Here is a 22,651-nt window from a genome sequence, read left to right on the forward strand (position 1 = left end):
ATTCATCATTTTCATCACACTATCTCCCATGTGTCTTGGTTGGGAATGCACCCCAATGTGAAAAACAAACATCCTGCTGTGTGCAAAAAGAAAAGGCAAAGAAACTGGACCTGTTTCAGAACATTACTGCACATTTGGGTTTCCATGCATTTGAGAATGGTTTTGTGTAAGAGTATTGAAGATTTCCAGATTAGTTGGACCAGTAATGGATTTGGCAACACTGGAGCACACAGCAGAGGTAGCCCCTGCATGTCCTCAAAAGCCCCCCTGTGGGACACCTCCATACATTCCCTGTGGAGTTCACCACTGCATGTGCCAAAAGCCCACTGAGTCCTGAATATGCCAAACCTCCTAGGTGCACATGGTACTACCAGAGGCATAGAGTCAAGTCCTGGCCATGTAGAGACAATTTAATTTAATATGTGCAGAAAGTCAGCTGACAAGTCAACAACTGACAAGTTCCACGGGGCATTTTTGCACAAGCAGCTGGTGCACAATCATTTTAATGAAAACAACCGCATGCCATTAAATATACAATGCACATATTAGCTTTCCTTGTTTGAATCAAGGGAAGACTGTACTCCTAGGTCAAAATGTCTTACATTACCTCTTCTCTGCATATTTTTTTTTAAATTTTGAATTAGCAAGCTATTACTGTGTGTTTGGATAACCACTGCCTTTTGGTGACAAAATGTTTTAGTCTTCCTTACCTTTTCTCTTTTATTCCCTATTATATTACTGGAAGCTGGGGTTCATTAAAGTTTCCATATGTGAGATTTATATAATTCCAGCATCTTCTTCTGCTTGAAGATCGTGGATTTTCAAATGGAATTGTGATTGGCAGCGTCTTCATAAAAATAAATCAAACTCAGTAGCGATCCCTCCCCCTGTATTCTTTCATTTCTTGCTTCCTGTTACTTATAATTGTTGCCTTGTCCTTGCACTTTTCTTCCACTTTCCTTTATTTTGTCTAAAAAGGCTATGCAACAGAAAAATCTGTTCACGAGCATGCCTAAGAGATTAATTGACCTTTGTGCCTTTAATCCTCCTGAGCTCGAGTTCAAGTCAGAACAGCAAAGACAGAATGCGCAGCAGATTTATCTTTCTGGAAATAAGTAACAGGCTCTTCAAAGCCCCACGGGAGGTATCTATTGCCTTATTTCTGATCCAATCTTGCTCTAAGATCTGAATGTTTATAAACTGCTTGTAAAGATGGAAGCCTGGACTAAAAGTCAAAACCGATTATCTGTTTTTAATTGTGTTTAAGATCGGGTTGATTCTCGATTACAGGCCAAAGTCTGCTCCGGCGGAAGGCTTTGACTTACCGGGAGCAGGGCTGTCCCTGCCCAGCAGTGAAAGCACCCGGCTGGATGAGCCTGCCTTAATCTCTGCGGTCCTGAGCAAGCAAGGAAATTAATTCCTGCCCATCTGCAAGGAGAAGAGGCCCGGCCTTCTCGGAAAGTGCCACTTCTTTATGCACCTTAAAGCGCAAAAGCTGAAGCAAAACGAGCGCGATCAGCCTTTCACTTTCCTTGGATTCCTGTTATTTAGTGCTGCAAATAAAACTGGGTGTATTCGGTCTTCCTACAAGCAGGAATGGCTTCAAGAGGCCACGACAAACAGGAGTAGGGTGGATGCAAACGCTTCTTGTCGAATTTATGGGCCGGGGTCGTCTTTCGCCGCTTCCCCCCGTGTGGTGCAGCCCATGGCATTTATCACTTCACCGCCCGGCGGGAGCGGCGAGGCCGGGCCTGGCCGGGCCGCCTGAGCTTCCCGACGGGAACCGGGCCGGGAGGGCACAGAGATCTGCGGGGCAAACCTGATGAGGGGGCCTGAGGGGTTACAGGGAGCGGGTCGGTGCCGGGGAGCCGTGCCGAGGCAGGGCTGGGCCAGGCGCCGGGCTCCGCCGGGGGCAGAGCCGTGAGGGCAGCTCAGCCCCGCCGCTCCCCGCTGCTGGACTTTCGCGTTTGAACCGTCAGGGTCACCCGCGCTGCCCGCGCCCGGCGGAAGCGGAAGGGCCGGGCAGCAGCGGCAATAACCCGAGCAGCAGCAGTAACGGCAGCAGCACTAACAATAACCTCAGCAGCAGTAACAACAACCTCAGCGGCAGCAGCAGCGGTCGGTACCGGCGGTGAGTACGGGAGAGCTGCGGGGCTCTGGAGCCGCATTATCTCCCCTCCGCCGCCCCCCGCGCCGGGCGGGCCCGCCGTGCGCCGCCCCGATAAGGGGCAGGTGGGCGCGCTCGGCCAAAACGCAGCGGGGCTACCCCTGATCTCTGTGGCAGAAGCTGTTGCAGCTACTCAAGTGTTGCCAATATGTACCTATTTGCCTATCTATCTATATATGTATATATATATATATATATATTAATGGCATGCACAGCTATGGTTGTTTTACTGCTGGAAGACTTCTTGCTTTAGGTTAAAAATGAGTTATAGCTGTGGGTTGATGAACTGGGGTAGTTTGCATTACTCTGGTTATTGATGCATCCTCCCAGACTGTCCCTGAATTACTCTGAGCTTTAGTTCCTTCATGTGAATATGACAGTAGGCTGGTGAAGAATTAGTACAGAATTAGTTTGCTTTTATGTTTGTTTTTATCTCTGCCCTTCTAAGAAGAGGCTTTTATTTTTTTAATGAACTGAATAGTTATGGCTAGCATCATAAATCCTTCTTAGTCCCCTATTTTAGGGAAAAATCTGAGTGGAAAGTATTAACATATGGTTTTTTCCAGTGTGTGTAATTCTGATGTGTTCCATTGTTCCAGAAGCTGTTGTTCAAATCTCTCTGCAGTGTTAATATGCAATGTTACATGAAGCAAGATGGTTCTTAAAAATGTGCTGATGCTAGTTATTGATTAAATGTGTACCTTGTATTTTGGGCTGAACTCTTACCTTTAAGATGATTGCACAACATGGTTATGTAAAGCAAAGGGTGGTATCTGATTTGTATTATAGGCCAAAGTGAATCAAAAAGCCTTAAGTTTTTAGTTGTGTTGTTTGATGCAAGAAGGTGCTTTTATTTAGGCAACTAAATTCAGGTAAACAGCATCTACTTGCATGTGCCTGTCTACAAAAGGCTGTGCAAGCTCAGAGTAGAAGAGAAAACCATCCTTCTGCCTTCTCTGACCTCCTACCCCAATAAAACAGATACAGATCTGCAGTTTGGTTCACTAGATTGTCTTCAGCACCAGTAACTGGACTTAGCTCAGTGCAAGTCCAGGGCTGTTAGTTCAGTGTAATGATTGTCTTGCACCAAGAGGTGCTGGCCCATTACAGCCTTGATAAGAAAGACATTCAGATTCTAAGGTATCATATCAAATGATGTTTTTTAGAGCTAACCCTTTAAAGAAATAGAAGGGTGTTGATAATTGTGCATCCTTTCAGGTTCTGGGAGACCCTGCTTGTGCAGCATTGAGCAGAACTCACACAGCACAGTGTGCAGACTCTGTCCATAGCAGAGATTACCCTGATTTGGTCACTTCACCTGCTGGGGATTCTTTTACAAGTAAACACTTCTATTCTTCACTTCTACTGTCAGACAGAGAGGATGCTTGCAGGAGAACTTCCTGGTTTTTTTAGATAAAGGCAAGGACATATAGGTGGCATAACTGCAGGTATGAAGTGTGAGCTACCTGCACACTCCTGTTCCAGGTTGCTGCTGAGCTTGTGCATCCTACAGCACAAGGCTGGGTGTGAAGTGCAGCACAAGGCAAGCCTGGACCTACTCAGGTTAACTGTTTCAGGGATTCCCAGCTCCTTGGTGTACAATGGCAGTCAGGTTCAGGGTCACTCCAGCTGCTCTTGTATGTCTCTCTGAAAAGCAAGTGTGCTGTTTAGTGTCTACTGTTAAAGCTACAAAAGTTTGGCTTGAGAAGCTAAGCTAGAAATTGAAAGCATAAACTCTGTGTGAACACATCCATCACCTGGGACCTAATTATGTGAGGAAAATGGCAACACTGAGAAGGCAGACCTATTTTGGGATAGTATGCAATATGGATGCTGAACTCTGAAAACATCCATTGCTCCTACATAGTCAGATATTCAAATAACATGGCATTCCTCCACTCTTGGTTATTTTTGTTGTTGTTTTTTTAAAACAATTAACATTAATGATTTTGGATGCAGCAGAGCTTGGGAAGTAACTGAAATCAGCTAGCCAGCTTTGAAGCTCATCCTGAATGCAGATTCTTTTCAACTGTTTGAGCAGAAACATAGATTGTGACGATGTTGGGACAGCTGTAAGCCCTTTCTTTGTTGATGAAAAAGCTTTGCCATTGTGAGCAGAAAAGGTAAATTGTTGCAACTTAAAGAATTGCTGCAAAACTGTTTGTTCTCTTTACTCTCTAGGCAAAGATGCCTGCAACATGTGACTTTGTTGTGCTCCACACTGGGCAGAAGATGCCTCTCGTGGGACTGGGAACTTGGAAAAGTGACCGTGGCCAAGTAAGCAGGGAACAATAGGATATTGTGCTCTCAACTAGTATGAGTGCTTGTGTACCTTTTTTGAAGGTCCCAGGTCTGAGGCCTGGGTCCTTTGCTTGGGCTGTTCTGGTCTTGAGTCCACTGAAGCTGAATGTGTGTCTGTGTGTATTTACATGACTAAGGCCTTAAGGCACAAAGACAGCAGATCCTTCAGACTTGTTAACACTGGCCTTGGGCAGTGGTGCTCTGGGACACAAACCCAGAAAAAGACCAATGAATGGTGTTTTTATAATATAGTGCTGGACTCTTCCACTGGCAAGTCCTCAGGCTGCTGGTCTGACCTGACACCCCTCTGGCTTAGACTGATGACTCAGCAGAAAGCATTATTTTGGGAGGCAGAAACTCAAGTTGTTCTTGTAATAAGTCCTGTTCCAGCAGCCAGCCAATGGTTAGCAGGAAAACAAAGAACTTGCTTGGGTCAGCCTGCTTTTAAAATAAGATGGCTCATGTATCATTAGACATTCACTCTGCTGCTGAATGCAGTGAATTGGCAAACACCACACTTGGAAACAATTCTGTGTGTTACTACAAACAGTCTGTGGGAATGTTTGTGTGCTCCATGGTGTGCCTGCTATTGTAATACTTTTCCCCTTTGTCTGTATTTTTGTATCTCTCTCATTTAGTTAAAAGATACTTTTTTGAGGGGAAGAAATTGTATGTACTTCCTTTGAAAGGTAATATCTACTGCTTGGTGGAATTCCTAGCTGGTGTTCAGAGAATTGTGGATTCACAGAATGGTTCAGATTTGAAAAGACCTTAAAGACCATCTAGTTCCTATTCCCTGCTGTGGGCAGGGACACCCTTCCAGTAGACCAGATTGCTCAGAGGTCAATCCATCCTGGCCTTGAACATTTCCAGGGATGGGGCATCCACAGCTTCTCTTAATTATGCACACCACTGCATGTCTGTGCAGTAAATGGATGTCTCACTGCTATTCTTGTGTGAGCTTTATGATGTTTTTTGGAGTATGTTGGTTAACATTGTGCTCATCACTGGGAGGGAAGGTTAAAATTCTTCTCAAGGCATGGTATTCTCTCATTCCAGTGGAGGAAAAGGTGGGAAACAAGCTATGAAAATTAAATCTATTCAGAGCCATTTTACTGTGGGTTTTCCTGTCCAAACAACTGTCAGGACAAGGGATCTGTTGGGAATAGAAGCTGTACCAGTATGGAAGCTGAGTTGGTGTGAGAGCTCAGTCAACCTCTTAAATGAGGAAAAGGGTGAATGTGCAGCTTTGCCACTTAAAACATCAAATGACAGCTGAATTAAGATTGTTAACATGCACAAATTTAATGGCTGAATTTCTGTGCACTCAAAGCAGTTAAATGTGCTTTGTCTAAAGCAAATGTCTGAAACTAAACAAACAAAATATGAATGTGTTGGTTATTTTGTGAACTAATTGTACTGAGAAACATGTGGCCTTAGAAAGGAACTGGGACAGATCCTGTTTGTGCATAATTTAAACCTAATTCAGTTGGATTTTGCTGTAATCAGCAGTGCTGCTGGCAGCTGAACCCTACACAGGATCCAGCCATCTTCTCTGGGTTTCCTTGGAAGTCACTGGAAGTCACTTCTTTGGAATATCTGCTGTTTTCAAAGACTTCCTTGTAGAATGTATTGAAGGCAAAATCTAGGAAGTGCAGTGAAAAGGGCCAGAGTTACAGAAGTTGTTGATATTCCTATGGAATAAATTAATTTGGGGCATAGCAGCAATTTGGCAGTGTCAAGATGATTTACCCTTAAAAAGACATGATGTAGTTCAGGGATAATAACTGCTATTATGAATTAAAAACTAGGGGTGAAAAACCCAGAGAAGCAGAAGAATTAGCATTGATTAAATTTGGTTTAGCTGTTTCCCAAATAGAGGCTCTTTATCAAAAGCTCTTTGGTTAAAGGGCTACATTAGAAGCAAGTGTGGAAATGGATGGCTTTTAAATTATTTTGGGTAAATACTTAGCAGAGTGCAATTCTTTCCCTTGCCAAGCTTGAGTAATTTCTTTATAACTGCTGTTACTGTTCTGATTGTAAGCAAGCCTTGACCTTGTAGGCAGATCTTGGCAGTCCAGTAAACAAAGGTATCAATGCAGCCTCAGTTTCCTAGATATTAATAACAGGAAAATAATTGAATCTAATTCCATGTTGAAAGGCTATAGGATTTTACAGGATTGACACCATGTAAAATAATAGGATGTTTTGTGTTTCACATGATCAAATGCTAGAAGGGAAATTTGTTTTGCATGTTTCCATAGGAGTATGATAGAGGGCTGTTGAATGGAAGGGAGCACAGTACAGAAGTTTGTGAACTGGCAGCATGAATGAGTTCAAAGAGAAATCCATTCAGACAGGAGCATCAAGAATATCAGTACCATGGCTCTTTGATATTGCAGCTGGATTATCTGCAATCCTTTAATGCTTTGTTCTCTTCTCTCAAGCCATGCTTTCAACCTGGAGGACTGATCCCCATCTGATGAGCAGCCTAACCTGCAGTGTCAGAGGCTGGTTCTGTGGGACAGGGAGACACAGGGCTTGTATTTCTGTGTGAAACCTTGGAAAAGCTCAGAAAACCAGTCAGACCAATCCTGTCTTGTGACAGGATTGCAACTTTGGGGGAGAATGTTTAGTTCCTGAAGTTTGTTAGACAATATAGAGAATCCTGGGTACGGGAAAAATTGGTTACAGAAAAATTCACTGCTGTTAAGGAAGGGACTTAAATTCAACATTTGAAGGATAAGAGGCAAATCCATTTCTTTTAGAGAACACCACCTTTTAAATTGGCATTATTTATCTGGTGGTGTGAGTTCCTTTTCAGCAAATTTTAGTGCAATATTTAGAAATTGTGATATAGCAACACTTGGGTTCTGGTCATAGTGCATCTGAACATCACGTGCACTGATTATCTGTTTTTTTCCTACTTCCTGTCTGCAAAAGGACTGCTAATATTTGTCAACTTTGCAGGGAGCAGTGGAGGCTGGTCAGAACCTTATCTTTCCCAGTAGTGTTGAACTGTTAAGAGTGGAAATCTCTTTATAATGGCTTGGGGCTGTGTACGAGAGGCACCTGGGTCACTTGAACTCTGTGTTGCCTGGAAGTGTAAAGATGGCTTGTTAGTTTTTTAACCTTTTGGAAGCAAATTGAAGAACTGTAAATCTAGTAATGGATATTATAATTAATGGGAACTTGCAGATTGTGTTTCTGAATCTGTTACTGTGTTTGTCCATCTTCAAAAAAGGGTGGATGAGTGGCAAGGCCAAGTCCCTTACTGGGATGTTTAAATGGGACTATAGTTCCTTGGACTTTGCTATAAAGTGAAGGAGAGTGAGGCTCCAACTGCAATACCTGTGTCTGTTTTGGGGCAAACCATTTGAAGAAAGGCACAAAACAGCTGATGAGGCAGCAGCAACAGTGATGCAAGGTTTGGGAAAGGTGAGTTGTGATGAGAGGGGGAAGCACCTGCAGTTATGTGGTCAAGAGAGGTTTGAGAGGAGCTGGCACTTTGCAAATCTGCAAAAAGCCCTCATAAAGGGAAAGCTGTGGATTTCATATCTGGGAGGAATAGAATGTGGCATCAGAGCCATCTTTGTGAGTCATCTAAAAGACTTTGAGCAGAGATTTCAAAGCATTAGAACAGGCTGCCTGTCACAGGAAGGGCTATGACAAATGTGTGTAGGAGTGGTCTGGATTTACTCTGCCCAGCTGTAGATCTTGAGGATAGATGTCTCAAGATCCATTCAGACCTACTTTAAGTAAGACCTAACTTTTTCTGTAGGGATGGATCAGTGAGTCACAGTTGAACTGTGTGACTCAACTTGCCTAATGCAAACTCATTAATTGCTCCTTTCATAGCAATATTGACATGCTAAACTAAAGAACAGATTAAAAGTTTGAAGGGTCATTTGGCTATTTTTACTTCACAACAACAAGTACCCACAGGCATATGAATCTTCAGCTGCTTCTGTTGTGTTTTTGTTCTCTGTCCCCTACTCCCCTATACCTCTCTGAAGTTAATCTTGAAAATACAAAACTTCCTATTAAAAAGTAAGTTTAAAAGTTTTTTAAAACTTACATCTGTATGTTCCTATTTTTCCCCTCCAAAAATGCATTTTTTTTCATGTTTCCTCTTGATTGTTTGCGTTTTGTGTGGAACAGGAGCTCTCAGTTCACATGGGAATGTGTTAGTAGGCTGGGAGTAGCTTACCCAAATACAGATTTTTTTTCCTCAGATCCAAACCTAATTTAAATTATCAGTCCCAATTCTTCAGTGCTAGAAATTTCTCAAAGCATGCTGATAAAACAATACAGCCTCTTGTTGATCACACAGACATGTTTGGAATGCTTTATCTCTGTTTTTCTGTGAGTGGTGCCTACTTTCATTTGTGGTAAACTTTGTGCCTGTTTGTTTAAAAGAAGTACTACTCTGATAGAGGAAACAGGAGGTTCCAAATACAGGATATTGCTATTTTTCTGGCCCTCTCCACAAATCTCACCTTTTTGGAGAATAGATACTGAGGGCCTTTACTATGTCTCAAGTGATTTCAGAATTACCCTGCCATTGATTTTGTAGTGGCCTGAGAAATGTCTTTGTCAGGTGAAACAAGGACTGTAAATGCCATCCTGCTTGAGAAAGGAAGAATTCTCTGCTGTAATAGAAGTGCTTTGTCATCCTGGCTAAGGGAAACTGAGCTACACTCCAGTTTTCCTCTCAGAATGCCAAAGAATGTAGTCAGAATACCCTGTGTCTGCTTTTACTGCTCTTCTTGACAAGAAAAACAAATTAAATCTACCAGTAGGAGAGAGATCTCACATTTGATTCTTCATTGCCTTTTTGTAGCATCTGAAAGCAGGACTGTACATCTTTGCTTGGTATTACTAATTTTGTCAGCTTTAAATTTGAAAATGCTGGTACTTTGATTAAATTGAAAGAAATCTGTCTCCCTCTAGCCTTTGTGGACATATTTTTTTAATCTCATGACAAGAGAGGTGTGATCTCACTTAACATTTATGGCCCTATTGCATCAAGCCTTATACACAGAGTAATTTACAGTCTCCCACAGTCTTGAGAGACAAGTCAGTGAGGTGCAATGTATAGAAATCCCTGTGCAGATCAGGTGTCTTATTCTTTCTGTAGTACTTCAGAAGGACAGATGTGAGAGAGAATGTGTGCTAGCTGAAACAGATTTTACTAAATGGTCATCAGCCTAATGGGAGATGATGATTACACTGGCAACTGGTAATTCTTCATTCTTGCACAATCATTTATAGAAAATCTTTATTCAAAAGCTCCTTATGAGATGCCATTCTGTTTTTCTTTCTGGTTTCTAGGCTTGCTCCATATCTGAGGCCCACATGTGAAGACATTTGGTGCTTGTGCTTCATTAGAGCTTTTAAAAGCAGATACAGATTTGATGTAAAGTGCCTTAGTTTCCAAAACTCATTCTGGCTTTTGTGTGGCAATATGGAGCAAGGGATGTGTTGCTGTTGCCAACACCTTCATTGTCAGCAATGTTGAGAGCAAAATGTAAAGTTGTGAGCATCATCCGGAGTATCCCAGCAGTATGACTTTCACTGTTGGGTAATCATGAGACAGCAAAGAAAAATGTTCCATAAAAGAGCATTGTCTTGGTAATTAAGTATGAGTGGCTGAACAAGTTATGGTGATTCTGGAATTAGAAGCCAGGCTCTTTCTTTACTGGGCAAGAGGAAATATAATCCAGGTTTGATTGATGTCAATTTGTCACTTTGGTCACAAAACTGTTTTCCTAAGCCATGACTTATTTGAAAACTGCTTCTCATAGATCATTTTATATTTAAGAAAAGTGTAACAACTATAGTAAAGAGTGGGGATTTGTTCTATCTGGTGCATTCTTGCATGCTGGCCCTGTGTGCACGATCCATTTTCTTGTTGCTCTTGGAGTGTCTGCCAGCAGTTTGCTCTTCCCCCCTAAGAACTGTGCCACAGAGACTCCAGATCCTCCTGTTTCAATCTCATGACCTTATGCAGGTCTGGTTTTTTTGGGGGTTATTCCTCACTAAGTCTCTTAGCATTTTTTAACTTTTCCCAGTGGCACATCCCTTTTCAGTGAGTGCAGGGTTTGTGGTTGCAGGTGAAGGAGGCAGTGAAACACGCTCTCAGCGTGGGCTATCGCCACATCGACTGCGCCGCCGCCTACAGCAACGAAGCCGAGATCGGGGAGGCCTTCCAGGAATGTGTTGGGTCCAACAAGGTAAAAACACAGCAACTGTCTGCTGACACTCACAGCTGTCCCCTGTGAAGTTAACATTTGTGGCTTTTCCTGCTGGTTACCCCAACTGTTTGTTATTTGTCAGGAGAAGGCATGAAAGAGAACTTTCTCTCCTCTTAGAATCCTCCTGGCTGTCATGGGGAGTAAAGATGGGATGGGAGCTACAGGAAAGTACACCAAGTATCCCAATTTGGTTACTTTGGGGTTCCCAGAATCTGTAGTTATAATGTAAAATATTTGTCATAATTTATATGATAAGTTACCCTGACTTTCAAGGGTAGCATGCTATGGGGGATAGCTACAGCAAATTTAGTTTTTTTGTTATTGATAAAATATCAACTGTAGGTTTTTTGGTTGTAGATAAAATATGAGTGAGAAAATGTGGTGAATTTTAATCTGTTTTGAAACACTGATTGCATGTGAAAGGTTATTAAATATGACTCCAGATTCTGCACCTGAGAGTTTGAGGCTTAAGTATAATGCCATGTGACAGGCATTCATATGTATGAGCTGAGGTGGAATCTTAAATCTATTCCCTAAAGGGGCCAAAAGGATAACCTGTACAGCCTCACAGCCCATGCAAAGGAAGTTTTCATGTTCTTGCTTTCCTGCTGCTCTTGCCTTGGCTTTAGGGCAGTCTCTTTGTTATGTGATGTGCTTGAGAGAGGCTGTTTTCAGCTTGCCCCAGGGATTCCTCCCTCCTAGACAAAGGAAAGCATTTTGTTCAGTTCATGTTAGCTAGCTAACTTAGAACTAGAATTTGAATCAAAATTATTTTAAAAAGAATTCTAAAATATCTTCCTTTTAAACATAGCATCCTTGTGTGAAACACAGAAATAATTCAATGGTTGGAAGAGAGAAACTGAGGAATTAATCATTCCAAATTCTTCAAAAGAGACTTGAATGAAGTTTTGTCAGACATGAGAGTGTGAGAAGGGTCCTTTCTGATGGAAACCTGTGGTTCAGTTTCCCAGTGTGATCTCCCTTTGTATTTTATACTTTCTAGTTAACCAGTTCTCCATTGTTTTATTTCTGTTCTTACCCTTCCCACATAGGGTACAGGGCTCTCAGTTCTTAGTGTGTTCCTTCCACAGCCTAAAAACTGAAATGCAGAGTTTTGGGGAATCTTCTGATTATTTTCCCACGCTCTTTCCACAAGAAGAAATTTTGGTTTATAGCATGTGATGAGTAAAGTAAGTTAGCTGGTTGGGCCTGGAATATGTGAATTGTTAAACAGAGATTTCAAAATTTACATATGAATAATCTAAGCAACCTTTCTTTTGGCCACATCACACTTAGTAATGGCTTTAACCCTTAAACTGGAAGTTTTGGAAGAGTGTGTATGTGGAAAGGAATTTTTGTGTTTCTCGAAACTTCGAAGTGCTGCAGTATTTGATATACTTTAAAGACTTGCCACTGTGTGTATTTCTCTGGCTCTTCTCCATCCAGTATATTTTTGAAAGGTTTAATTTGTAGGTTCCATGTGTTACCTTTAAAAATAAAAACCAAACAAACCACAAAACTTCAGTTGTTCTCTTTGTTTTAAAACTAATTGGAGAATTGTTGCAATTCTCTTTCTGAAATTGCTCTCCTTCCTTTCTTGAAGGTTATTAAAAGGGAGGACCTGTTTGTAACATCAAAGCTCTGGAATACCAAGCACCACCCAGAAGATGTAGAGCCAGCACTGAGGAAAACACTTGGAGACATGAAACTGGATTACCTGGACCTGTACCTCATGCACTGGCCTCATGCCTTTGAGTAAGTTCTGGATGCAAAGGGCACAGAATGCAGAAATACCAGTTTTACATAAGTGGCACATGTTATATCCTGAGGATGCTCTTTCTGAGCTGTGAATTTCTTCCTGTTTATGCTGGCTGCAAGGTGTTTTTTAGTGTTTAAAGTTTAAAACAGTCCAGTGTCTTCATCTAGGCACTGGGGAAGTGTAGCAGCAGTTGTTGGTTCTGCCATTGGCCTACCTGGTAACCTTGAGGAACTATCAGAACTGCTTTGTGCTTTAGTTGTACTGATCTGTAAAATGGGGATTATAGAGTTATTTACTGTACTGCAGAGGACAAGCAAATGCAGCATTCTGGTAGTACCTGTATGAGGTGAAAGGGAATTGATTTCTTATGACACAAATTACAGTAATTCTATGATTTGAGGAAATAAGAGAGTTTTCCATTTAAGTGCTAAATGCACTTGTCTTACAATCCCATGAGAAACACAGTTCCATATTCTATTTCCTTGTAGATGTGGAAGTAGTTGTTTCCACGTAATCATCAAAAAGGCAGGAGGAATTAATCTCCTTGCCAGATGTTTGCATGGAACCTTCACTCAGGCTTTCTCAGTTTAAGAGGCCTCTGTTCTGCAAATCTGAGAATGTTTGTTTTGTTTTTTTTTTTCTCCTTCTAGTCTTATGAACTGAATTTTACCAATGTCATACGCTAATGATAAGATGAAAGAGGCTCAAATTAGAAATATATTCCTCAGCATAACAGAATGAGGAAGTGTTTTTAACTAGAACTGGTCTGGAGAAAGAGCTGTTAAAAATTCCCCCTGTTGTGCAACAGGTTTGCTTTTCATTTGCTTGAAAAGATCACCCCATCAAACATTGCTTTGATAATGACACATAACACAAATAATAATGTATGTTTAGATAGTACTATTATTTAAATTTAGATTATATTGTTGTGACACTGTTGACAAAACTGACAGTCTAATAAAGCAGTTTCATTTCTTTTCTCATTGGAAACAGTATATTCTGCAGTTTTCCATTATTTCTACTTAGCTGGTTTAATGCATGCCTATTTATGATGCCTGTTGCATTGGGAGACTAAGCTAAGGAATGTTATTTACAGAGAAATGAAAACAAACTTCCAGATGAAAATCACAGTGCCTTTAGGTCTTGAAAACTGCTCTCATTTAATACAGTATTCTTGACATATGAGGCTGCTCTTCTCACTTGGGAGCTCATAAGGCTTTCATAAGGCTATTTTTGGTTCTAGATTTATCAGTGACATGAAGAAGCACCTCCTTTTGTCCCCAAGTAGTGCCATTTCTCATACCTTTCGCTGCTTAGCTAGAGCAGTGTAAGAGTCTCAGTGCTGAGCAAGCAGAGTCCTGTGGTGATTACAGAGCAGTGCTCTTCCAGAGGGATTGCTGGTACCCTTCCCAGCACCAACTCCTCAGAGACCAGTTACAGTCCTTTGGCTGTGGGGGTGTCACCTGGCACACCTGGGCACTTTGTGTCTGTTTAAGTAGGTTTTTTTTTGTTTGGTTTGTTTTTTTTTTGTTTTTTTTTTTTTTTTTGGTTTTTTTTTAATGTGTTGGTATGACTAATTTTAAGGAAACACACCCAACCTATAAACAACAGGTACATGTTAAGACTTCTGGGAGAATCTGTGGTTGTATTGAGTAGTGACAGCTACAGAATCCAGAGGGAGTGGGAAGGCCAGTGTCCTTTGAATACAGTTTTTCTAGATAGCTCTTAAACCCAGGTCCCTTTGGTAGCAACTCCAAGCTGCCCTCTGAGTTGCTGCTCCCTAAATCAACTATTTTATTGGGATCTAAGTGTGCAGAGAGCTGCTGCTGTATGTACAGTGGTTTATCAGTTCTGTGTAGTCACTGCTGTATAGGTTAGTACTTCAAAGTGCTGTGTAACATAGGAAAGACTGTCTTGTGTAATAACTGCTTATAGCTTAAGTCATGAAATGGAATTGAACAGATTCATTCAGTTTGTACTCTGTCCTTCAGACTATATAGAAACTTTCAAGACTGCTTTGAGGAAGGTTTCTTTAAGTGAAGAACTAACATAAATAATTTGGTGTGTGTACTTACACTTCACCTTTGCTGCAGACGAGGGGACAATCTCTTCCCAAAGAATCCCGATAACACCATGCGTTACGACTACATTGACTACAAGGACACCTGGAAGGCTATGGAGAAACTGGTGGAGAAAGGTCTTGTGAAAGCCATTGGGCTGTCAAACTTCAACAGTCGTCAGATCGATGATGTACTAAGTGTGGCTACTGTGAAGCCAGCTGTGCTCCAGGTAAGGTGGATAAAGGAGACAAATACCTTTCCTATTTGTCTGTAAGAGTGAAGAATTTGCAAACCACTGTCATGTGTTTAGCACAAGAGGTGCAGCTTCTTATTTGCCGGGAAGAATACAGCCAGCTCTGCAGGAGCAGGCACACAGAGGCTGTCTTTCCCAGCAGATTGGAAAGGAGGCCTACATCCATGTTCTGTGGACATTTATACCTGCTTAGATGAACAGGTCTGTGGAAGAGTTCATCTTGCATGCGAAGAACAATTTCGCTTGTAAAAAGGAAAGATTGTGAGGGAGTAACTTGAATCCCTACTGCATAGAAGTTCCTTGCTTGTTGGATGATCTGTTTGGTACTAATGGAAAGTCCAGCACGAAGCTTAGGTGATCTGTTCTTTGTTTCCTGTAAGCTTAGCCTACCAGACACTTCTTTCTCCTGGTAGTGACTTGAGTTATTAACGTTAACTTAAACCTTATCCTCATAAGGTTTTCTGGAATCTGCAATGAACTTCTGTGATATGTTAGATTCTTTTGTGCTTGATTTCCTGTTTGTTTCACTGTACATTATGTGTTCTGTAGCCACTCACTGTGGGTCATCTTCATAGGTGGAATGCCATCCTTACCTAGCTCAGAATGAGCTGCTTGCTCACTGCCAGAAACGAGGACTGGTGGTCACTGCCTACAGTCCCCTTGGCTCTCCAGATCGCATGTGGAAACACCCAGATGAGCCTGTGCTGCTAGAGGAACCTGGGGTCAAAACAATTGCAGGAAAATACAACAAGTCACCTGCACAGATCATCCTCAGGTATAGAATAATTGTGAGAGAGGTGGTGTTTGGGACATAGCCTTCAGTCTAGCAAAACATACAAGCTAGAAGGAATCCACTTCAAGTGTGTCAGGCAGGGGTTAAAAGCAAAGAAGTGCCAAAAGCAAATCCCACTTGATCTTTTTTTACAAAGCTTGCATAGTTGGTCCTGCCTTAGGGCAGGTAGATTAGATCAGAAGGGTCCATTCAGGACCTGCATCCATGTCTGAGATAATTCATATGGACTAATGGCATATCTAGGACAGTATATTTTCTGCTGGGAAATAGCAGTAGGACAATTAAGGCAGCAGTGAGCACATATGAGTGCTGCCCACTGAATTTGTATGTGACCAGTTCCTTGAAGCCTTTAGTGCTTGCTGCTGCACTCAAGTGGGCTCCCAAGAAGAGGGGCTGAGGAAAAGACTTGCTTCCTTTGTACTGAAGAACTATTTGCTGTTTTGTTTTTTATATAGCCAGGTGCTGGATATTAGGAAACAAGGTGACTGAGTGATACCCAGGAAGTGATCAGTACCTTGTAAACTAAAATTTGCTTTCTATCCTCATTTTTCTTGACTGACTTTTATCCATCAGTGTCTCTACTACAGTCTTGGGCAGTAGTAGGTTACTTAGAGAGCTGAATAAGTTTGAGATTTTGTGCTCAAGTCACAGACAGGCACTTCAGGGATCTGGGTTTTCATCTAGTTTCTGAGTGGTTGTCAGGTTAGAACTTGTTGAAATGTTTTTCTGACTGTTACTTGTGTTTTTAGTTTAAAACACTTGAAACCTGGGTGCTTGTTCCAAGGCATGAACATCTTCCCCTCCCTGATGAATTCAGTTGTTACTGTCTTGCTTGAGCTTGGACACACCAGGCCCTAATACAATACAGGGCTGTGTCACTCCTGTGGAAAGTGACATCTTTTCTGCCGCAGATTATTACTCAACCAAAATAAATACTTCTTCTTCTTGGACTGCATGCACAGACAAAGTCTCTCACCTCCTCTTGCAGATGGCAAGTGCAGCGTAAAGTGGTTGTCATTCCCAAGAGTGTCACTCCTGCTCGCATTCAGCAGAATCTCCAGGTAAGCTGAAATGGAGGAGTTTCAGAAATGCCCTTTTCATGTGAGTAATTGCTATACTGTCCTCCAACTTGCAGAGCAGTAAGCTGAGGTACTTAGTTCATACTTGTTCATCAATGTATGCACACACTGGAGAGGGAGGGTAAAGATGCTTTTTGAAAACAAAGGGTGTGTTTTAAGCAGCTCAGTATGTGAGAGTGTGCAGTGTGCACATGCACAGTCTTGTTATCAGAAGGTAAAGAATGTATTTTGTAGAGGTCTAGATGAAAAATCTGTACTTACATTTTTTTGAGACACAGATTTATTGAAATAGGAAGTCTTCTAATTATGCTCAGTGATTCTTATTTGACTAATAGTTGCTCTATCCTGCAAGTGAGGGCTGGTGACTACTTCTCCAGCAAACTGCCATTCTAGTGATGCTGAAAGACTAAGTATGGTTCACTTCTGCTCAGAAGTAGACACTTGAGAAATTATTTGAAAACCCTAACTTTAAATAATCTTGAGGGATGTTTCTGAATCAGCTCCTTGGATCTTTATATAAAAAGATTGGCTGGTTGCATACTTGTTTTTAAGTAAGGAGTTGTTTCTGTAAGTGTTACTCCAATTAATCTGAATTCTGGCATGTAGCGTGCTCCTAGAAATCTCATACAATTGCCATAAATTCTGCAGTTGCTTGAGGTTTGGATCTACATGGAAACAGAGTATTTATCAATTAGGTAGCACTTACTGTGAGAAACAGTCCCACTGCTTTCTGTCTTAGTGGCAGAGCACTATGCAGTACCAGTGTAAGCTCAGAGCTGGCAGGTTTGTGAACAGCTCAGACTTTAAGCCTTTGCTGTGGTGTTTGTTATGAGTTTAATTGCAATTTCATATTTATTAGCAGAAAACAAACTGATGGCAACCTATGGTTATTGAGTAAAGTCTCTGGCTTTTATTCTCAGGTGTTTGACTTCAGCCTCACAGAAGAGGAGATGAGCCACATTGGAAGCCTGAATAAAAACTGGCGTTACATCGTGCCAATGATCACGGTAAATTTCTTGTGTTTATAATAGTTTTCATTATGTGCATATGGCTTCTGACTTTACAACAGAAAGCTGCTGACATTCCCTGGTGCATCACTGGCCAGGATATGGCAACTGTTAACAAGCTGCTATAGTTTTGCTATAGTGAATCTGAAGTGATCCCTTCTCTGCCATACAGCACAGACACAAGAAATCTCAGCAAATTGGGGAGCTGTCAAGCATAGCCTGGCCTCTTCAGTGCTTTGCCTGTAAATTATCCTTCAGTAGTGGCTGCTGCTGTAGGATTTCTTGGGAAAGCTTTTCTCCAGGATTTATCATTGTGGGTTTTTTGAATATTTAAGAGTAAATCAGTGACCAGCCCAAGTTAGAAAAGAGAAGCTGTAAATGTGTGGGGGAACGTGTTACAGCTTTCACTGTTTGTCATTCTTACATGAGCCTCAAGGCCACCCTTTTAACTGTATGTGTGTATAAATATAAACCCTCACATCCCTGCAGCCAAAATTCTCTCATGTTTATGGATCAGGAGTCTGTATACCAAACAAGCAGCTTAGCTGATCTGTGTGAACGGGGTAGTGACAAGCACTGACAATACGTTTCTTTCAAGTGCTTTGCTACTCATGCTGCAAACAGTTGTTTTGTTAATGAAACTGCAAAATACATTAAAATATAGCCTGGCTTGAATGAGCCAGGGATAATTCATGTGCTTTTGGTTACCTGGGAGACCTGATCAGATCACAGGGATTCACAAAGGAGAGATGAAAAACAGTTCAAAGTGGCAGCCCATCCAGCTTGAGAAAGGGTGAATGTGATGCAGCTGGGCTTCAAAGATATTGCCATATTGTCAGATAACAAGACAGGAGGAAGCAAGATGAGTAGAGTTAAATCATGTCTCTGTAGCTCTAAGATCTCTAATGGAACCTTTTGTCTCCTGCCCATCCCTTCTGGGCTTATTGGAAATAATTTTCATCAACTGTGAATTAAAATTCCTGCCTAACCTTTCATGCCTATCTCCACTATGAATCTGACTGTGTCTGGATTTCAAAGTGTGATATGGCAGTGACATGAGAGCTCCTATCAGAACTGATGAGACAGTTCTTCTTGGCTTTAATTCATTGATCTACAGCCACAAGTTATTAAAACTGTGCTACTCTCTTCCTCGTTGTGTATGTTTAAAGCCTTTGGGGGGGGGGGCTATTACATTGCATGTAGACAATTTTAGTTGCTTTACACTTTTAACTGTTCATTATCTGCATAGAGTTTGGAAGCTACCTTGCACCAATCTGAAATCCAAACATTTTTGGAAGCATATAGTTGGCCAAGGAATATACTTAAGTAAAACTGAAATTACTGTCTGGCCAGGAGAGGAGGAATGTAATAAGCACATCATGATTTCTTTTTAAGAGTTAGCTACTGTCGACCTGCAGGTGTGTTCGTTGCTGATTTTATCCCCTCCTCCTTCCCTCAAATTCCTGGAGTAGACTGGAATCAGTGATGTGAAACATTGCTTCTGGCAGCTGCTGTCTTGGCCTGCTGTGAGCAAGAATGCTTGCCTGTTCTGTGTGGACAAATATGCAGGGGGACACAACTGGGGGGGAAAGTGAAGAATATGAACTCCAGGAACATGAGGAAGCTGTTGGCTTTCGAGAGGACTTGAGGAAACCTGAAGCTACTGTGACACTTCTGTCCTGTTCAGCTGACAGCTTCATTTCAAGTCTCTTTTATAATTTGAGCATTAGTAAAATGTTACACCGTAACATCTTCGTTCTGTGCTCTGCAGTGCCCCCAGGTGACTCGTTTCATTTAAACTGCTCATTGCAGGAATTCCAGTGGCTTTGAAATGCAGGCTTTATATTCAAAGCTAATGGGGCACTTCCTAGTGGATACTTGGTTTGGAAGTCCCTGTGATTTCCCTCTGCCCATAACATTTTGAGTGATCACTACCATCACTTTTATATATATAAAAATCAAGGGTTTCTCTAATATGACTTTTATTGAGGCATTAGTTGTTTAATTTAAGTTTTGGCTGGATGGTGCTTGCCTGACATGTGGAGAGGTGTGTGCTCTGGGCCAGTGCTGCACCCAGACTTCCCCAAATGTTACAGATGAGCTTTTACATCAGCTGCACGGAAGTTGGGGGTGTTGCAATGCACTTGGTGAAACTAGAAATGCAAGCTGTCCACCTGAATGCTTCCAGGTGCATGTAGGAACTGAGACTTCTGCATGGCTGTGTCTGGTTTTGGGCCAGCCCAAGCCTCTGATTATCTGTGAATATTGGTTTCAGTGCCCCCATTTTACAGCTGGACAAGCTGGTCTTCTGTAGAAATGTTCCTAGAAGGAGTTCAGTGACACTATTAATGCCTCAGTGTGTGACCCTGAACAAGCCTCTCAATGTGTTTCATCTTATCCATCTCTAAAATTGGCAGCCCAGCAATTCTCTGTCATAGAAAGATGGACAAAGGCTCCAACTGCAATAAAGTGTTTTGAAGTGTGCATGTTACAGCACTCACTCAGTAACAGCTGCAGGATACAAGGCTTTTAACTATCCTTAGTCTAATTCATGTCTCTGCAGTTTGAGACTCTTGCTCTAGGCTCCAGCTGTCTGTCTTTTCTTTCAAGAAAGCTAAGAGGACATGGGACTAGAGGGAAGAGCTCTTGTTTAAGCTGAAAAATGTACTCCCAGATGTTTGGGATACAAAGGTTTAGAAATCTAAATTACTGAGAACTTGAATCTGAGAGTAAGAATGAATTTTATCTTTCTGACTTGAGTCTGTCATGTTTATTTCACAGGTGGATGGAAAGCTAGTAGCCAGAGATGCTGGACACCCCCACTACCCCTTCAATGACCCCTATTAACTACTGGGAAATAAGGTGTTAAAGTAATGAGCCTGTGCGTGCCCTTCCACAAAGTAATTGTTACCACGATTTGTCAAAAGCACCCAAATTTAAACCTTCCTTCCCAAGTAGGTTTTCCTACTACGTGCTACTTCTAATCGACCTCCTGCCTGGAGATCCTGCAGCTTCTGTGCCAAAGTTTGTCGAGTTCTTACAATGACTGCACGCTGGCTCCTGGAGGCATCAGATCTTTTGGAGATTAGATAAAGACTGATGGAGTCTAAGTCAAGTTCCAAACACATTGTTATCAGACTAGGGCATTATTTTGGGTAATTACTTTGGTCACTACTGTGAAACGGTTTTGAAAACTTCAGTTACTGCCATGATGAGGGAAAAAAAAAGAAGAGTGAAGGTGTGAAAGATTTTTAACTAAAGGATTGCTCAGCCATCAACTTTGATATTTTATTAATATTTTTTTAAACGGGGAAAAAGTGAAATATGCTACAATTGCACTATGTCCATAAACCATTCATTAAAACCCAAGTAAGCAGCCATGCCCAGTGCTTTTATCCACTTCATAGCACTTTTGGGACCTACAGTTCTCAAATTTCTCTTTCTTTTAATTTGCCTGTAGATTTGAGCAGAGTAAAAGCAGACCCTGGAGCAGGTCTTCAGGGCAATCCTCTCTCTTGCTTGTCACAGTGCTGGGTTTCAGCTCTGACAGCAGCTCTTATTCTATCACAAAAGCCACAAGAATGTTTCAGCAAGTCTTGCAGAATAACATCCTACATTTCCTGTGAAGCTGTCCAGTGTTTCTTTACCAAAGATGTCCATTTTAAATTCTGGAAGGTCACAAAATTACTTCCTAATTGTACTCTAAGACCAAAGACCTTTCAGAGCTCCCAGTGTTTTAATGTTGCATTTTTGGCTGCTGCCAAAAAACGTCTTTGGTTGATACTTAGGAGAGCTGCTCCTGTCTCCTGCTGTACCACTGACCTGCTGGTAACTCGGGGTGGTTATTTGCCTTTTGTGCCTGTTTTCCTACTTGCCATGTCTCTGTGTTCCTCTGGCAGGGACTAATTTGCTGAGTGCTGATGCACTCTTGGACTGGAACTTCAGCTCTAAGTAGTTTTGTTTTGTTTCAGTCTCCTAATGGATTGGCTGGTCATCTGAGCACAAAGGGCATGAGGTGTTAGTACCTACCTGTGCTCTGGTGGTGGCACTTGCTGTGGCCTTAGAAACATCAGTGCTTTACTTTGGTCCTCTCTACCTGTTAAATAGGATTGATTTTTTTCCCATAGCTGTAGCAAGAAATTAGAAAAATAGTCTTGTATATAAAATAGTTCAAAAGTTAAAGAATTAGACATTTGAATTTGTATAAGCTTATTTGCAGTAGGCCAATAAAAGATCTATGTATTCATTTTAAACATAAAGCATTCCCAGGTAATTCCTGCCCTGGGCCTCACAGTGTGCAGCTGAACTGGAAAAAAAAAAAAAAAGTGAAACACATTTATCACTCCTTGTAAATCGCAGGCAAAACTTCAGGCACTTCTGTTCCTTTGTAAAATGTTTCCTAATTCCTGATGAATTTTCCTCAGTGGAGGAAGCCATTGCACCTCATTTAGAATTCTTTACTAGACTGGACATTTTCTCCTAAGGAAAATTAAATTCCTGTTGGTTTCTTTAATTCTTCTAATCAAACACGGTGACTTTGAATACGGTTCTTGTTCCAAGTATTAGGCAAGCAGTTGTACTTTGAAGGCACGCTGGGGACTGCAGTCATCCTGCCCAGGACAATGGCTTTTCTTGCTTGTCTCACTTGCATGTTTGCTTGTTTCAATAAATTCTGTATTCATTGTATGACTTTGAGACTTCTTTTCCCCCCTCTTATCTCAGGGCCCCAATTAACTTTCTCTAGTTATTTATCTAACCAAGAGTACCTAAGTGGGCTGGGTGAATTCCCAAGAAAAGCAAATTAATGCTGCAGCTCTGTGAACCCCACACTTCCCCGCTCTGTTCCTGCGGGGAGGGACATAGCGGCGTTAAAGCCGGAGAACTTTTACCTTGAAATAGCAGAGCCTGGAGGTCTCGGTGCCGGCCTGGTCAGCCCTGCCCGCTCGAGTGCCTGGGGAGAGCCGAGCATCACCGT

The 22,651-nt window shown here is 41.7% G+C and overlaps 1 protein-coding gene across 2 annotated transcripts; it reads left to right on the forward strand.

Moving 5' to 3' along the window:
* Positions 1–1,789: 1,789 nt before the first annotated feature.
* Positions 1,790–22,362, forward strand: AKR1A1 (aldo-keto reductase family 1 member A1). 2 transcript variants are annotated; one of them, XM_079313365.1, is made up of 9 exons: positions 1,790–2,131; positions 4,349–4,444; positions 10,585–10,704; positions 12,329–12,480; positions 14,578–14,773; positions 15,373–15,572; positions 16,579–16,651; positions 17,590–17,676; positions 20,458–22,362. In XM_079313365.1, the coding sequence occupies exons 2-9, from the start codon at positions 4,355–4,357 to the stop codon at positions 20,521–20,523; spliced, it is 984 nt and encodes a 327-aa protein (XP_079169491.1). In that variant the 5' UTR covers positions 1,790–2,131; positions 4,349–4,354; the 3' UTR covers positions 20,524–22,362. The 2 variants fall into 2 exon arrangements, with proteins under 2 accessions (XP_079169491.1, XP_079169492.1); XM_079313366.1 differs by lacking the exon at positions 1,790–2,131 and adding an exon at positions 2,347–2,458.
* Positions 22,363–22,651: the final 289 nt, after the last annotated feature.

Source organism: Erithacus rubecula (assembly GCF_903797595.1).
Source record: "Erithacus rubecula genome assembly, chromosome: 10".
Classification (NCBI taxonomy): domain Eukaryota; kingdom Metazoa; phylum Chordata; class Aves; order Passeriformes; family Muscicapidae; genus Erithacus; species Erithacus rubecula.

Coding starts and splice junctions, on each gene's coding strand:
- AKR1A1 (XM_079313365.1), top strand. CDS start 4,355: ATGCCTGCAACATGTGACTTTGTTGTGCTCCACACTGGGCAGAAGATG. Junction 14,774..15,372: donor TGAAGCCAGCTGTGCTCCAG/GTAAGGTGGATA, acceptor TCATCTTCATAG/GTGGAATGCCATCCTTACCT. Junction 15,573..16,578: donor CCTGCACAGATCATCCTCAG/GTATAGAATAAT, acceptor CTCCTCTTGCAG/ATGGCAAGTGCAGCGTAAAG.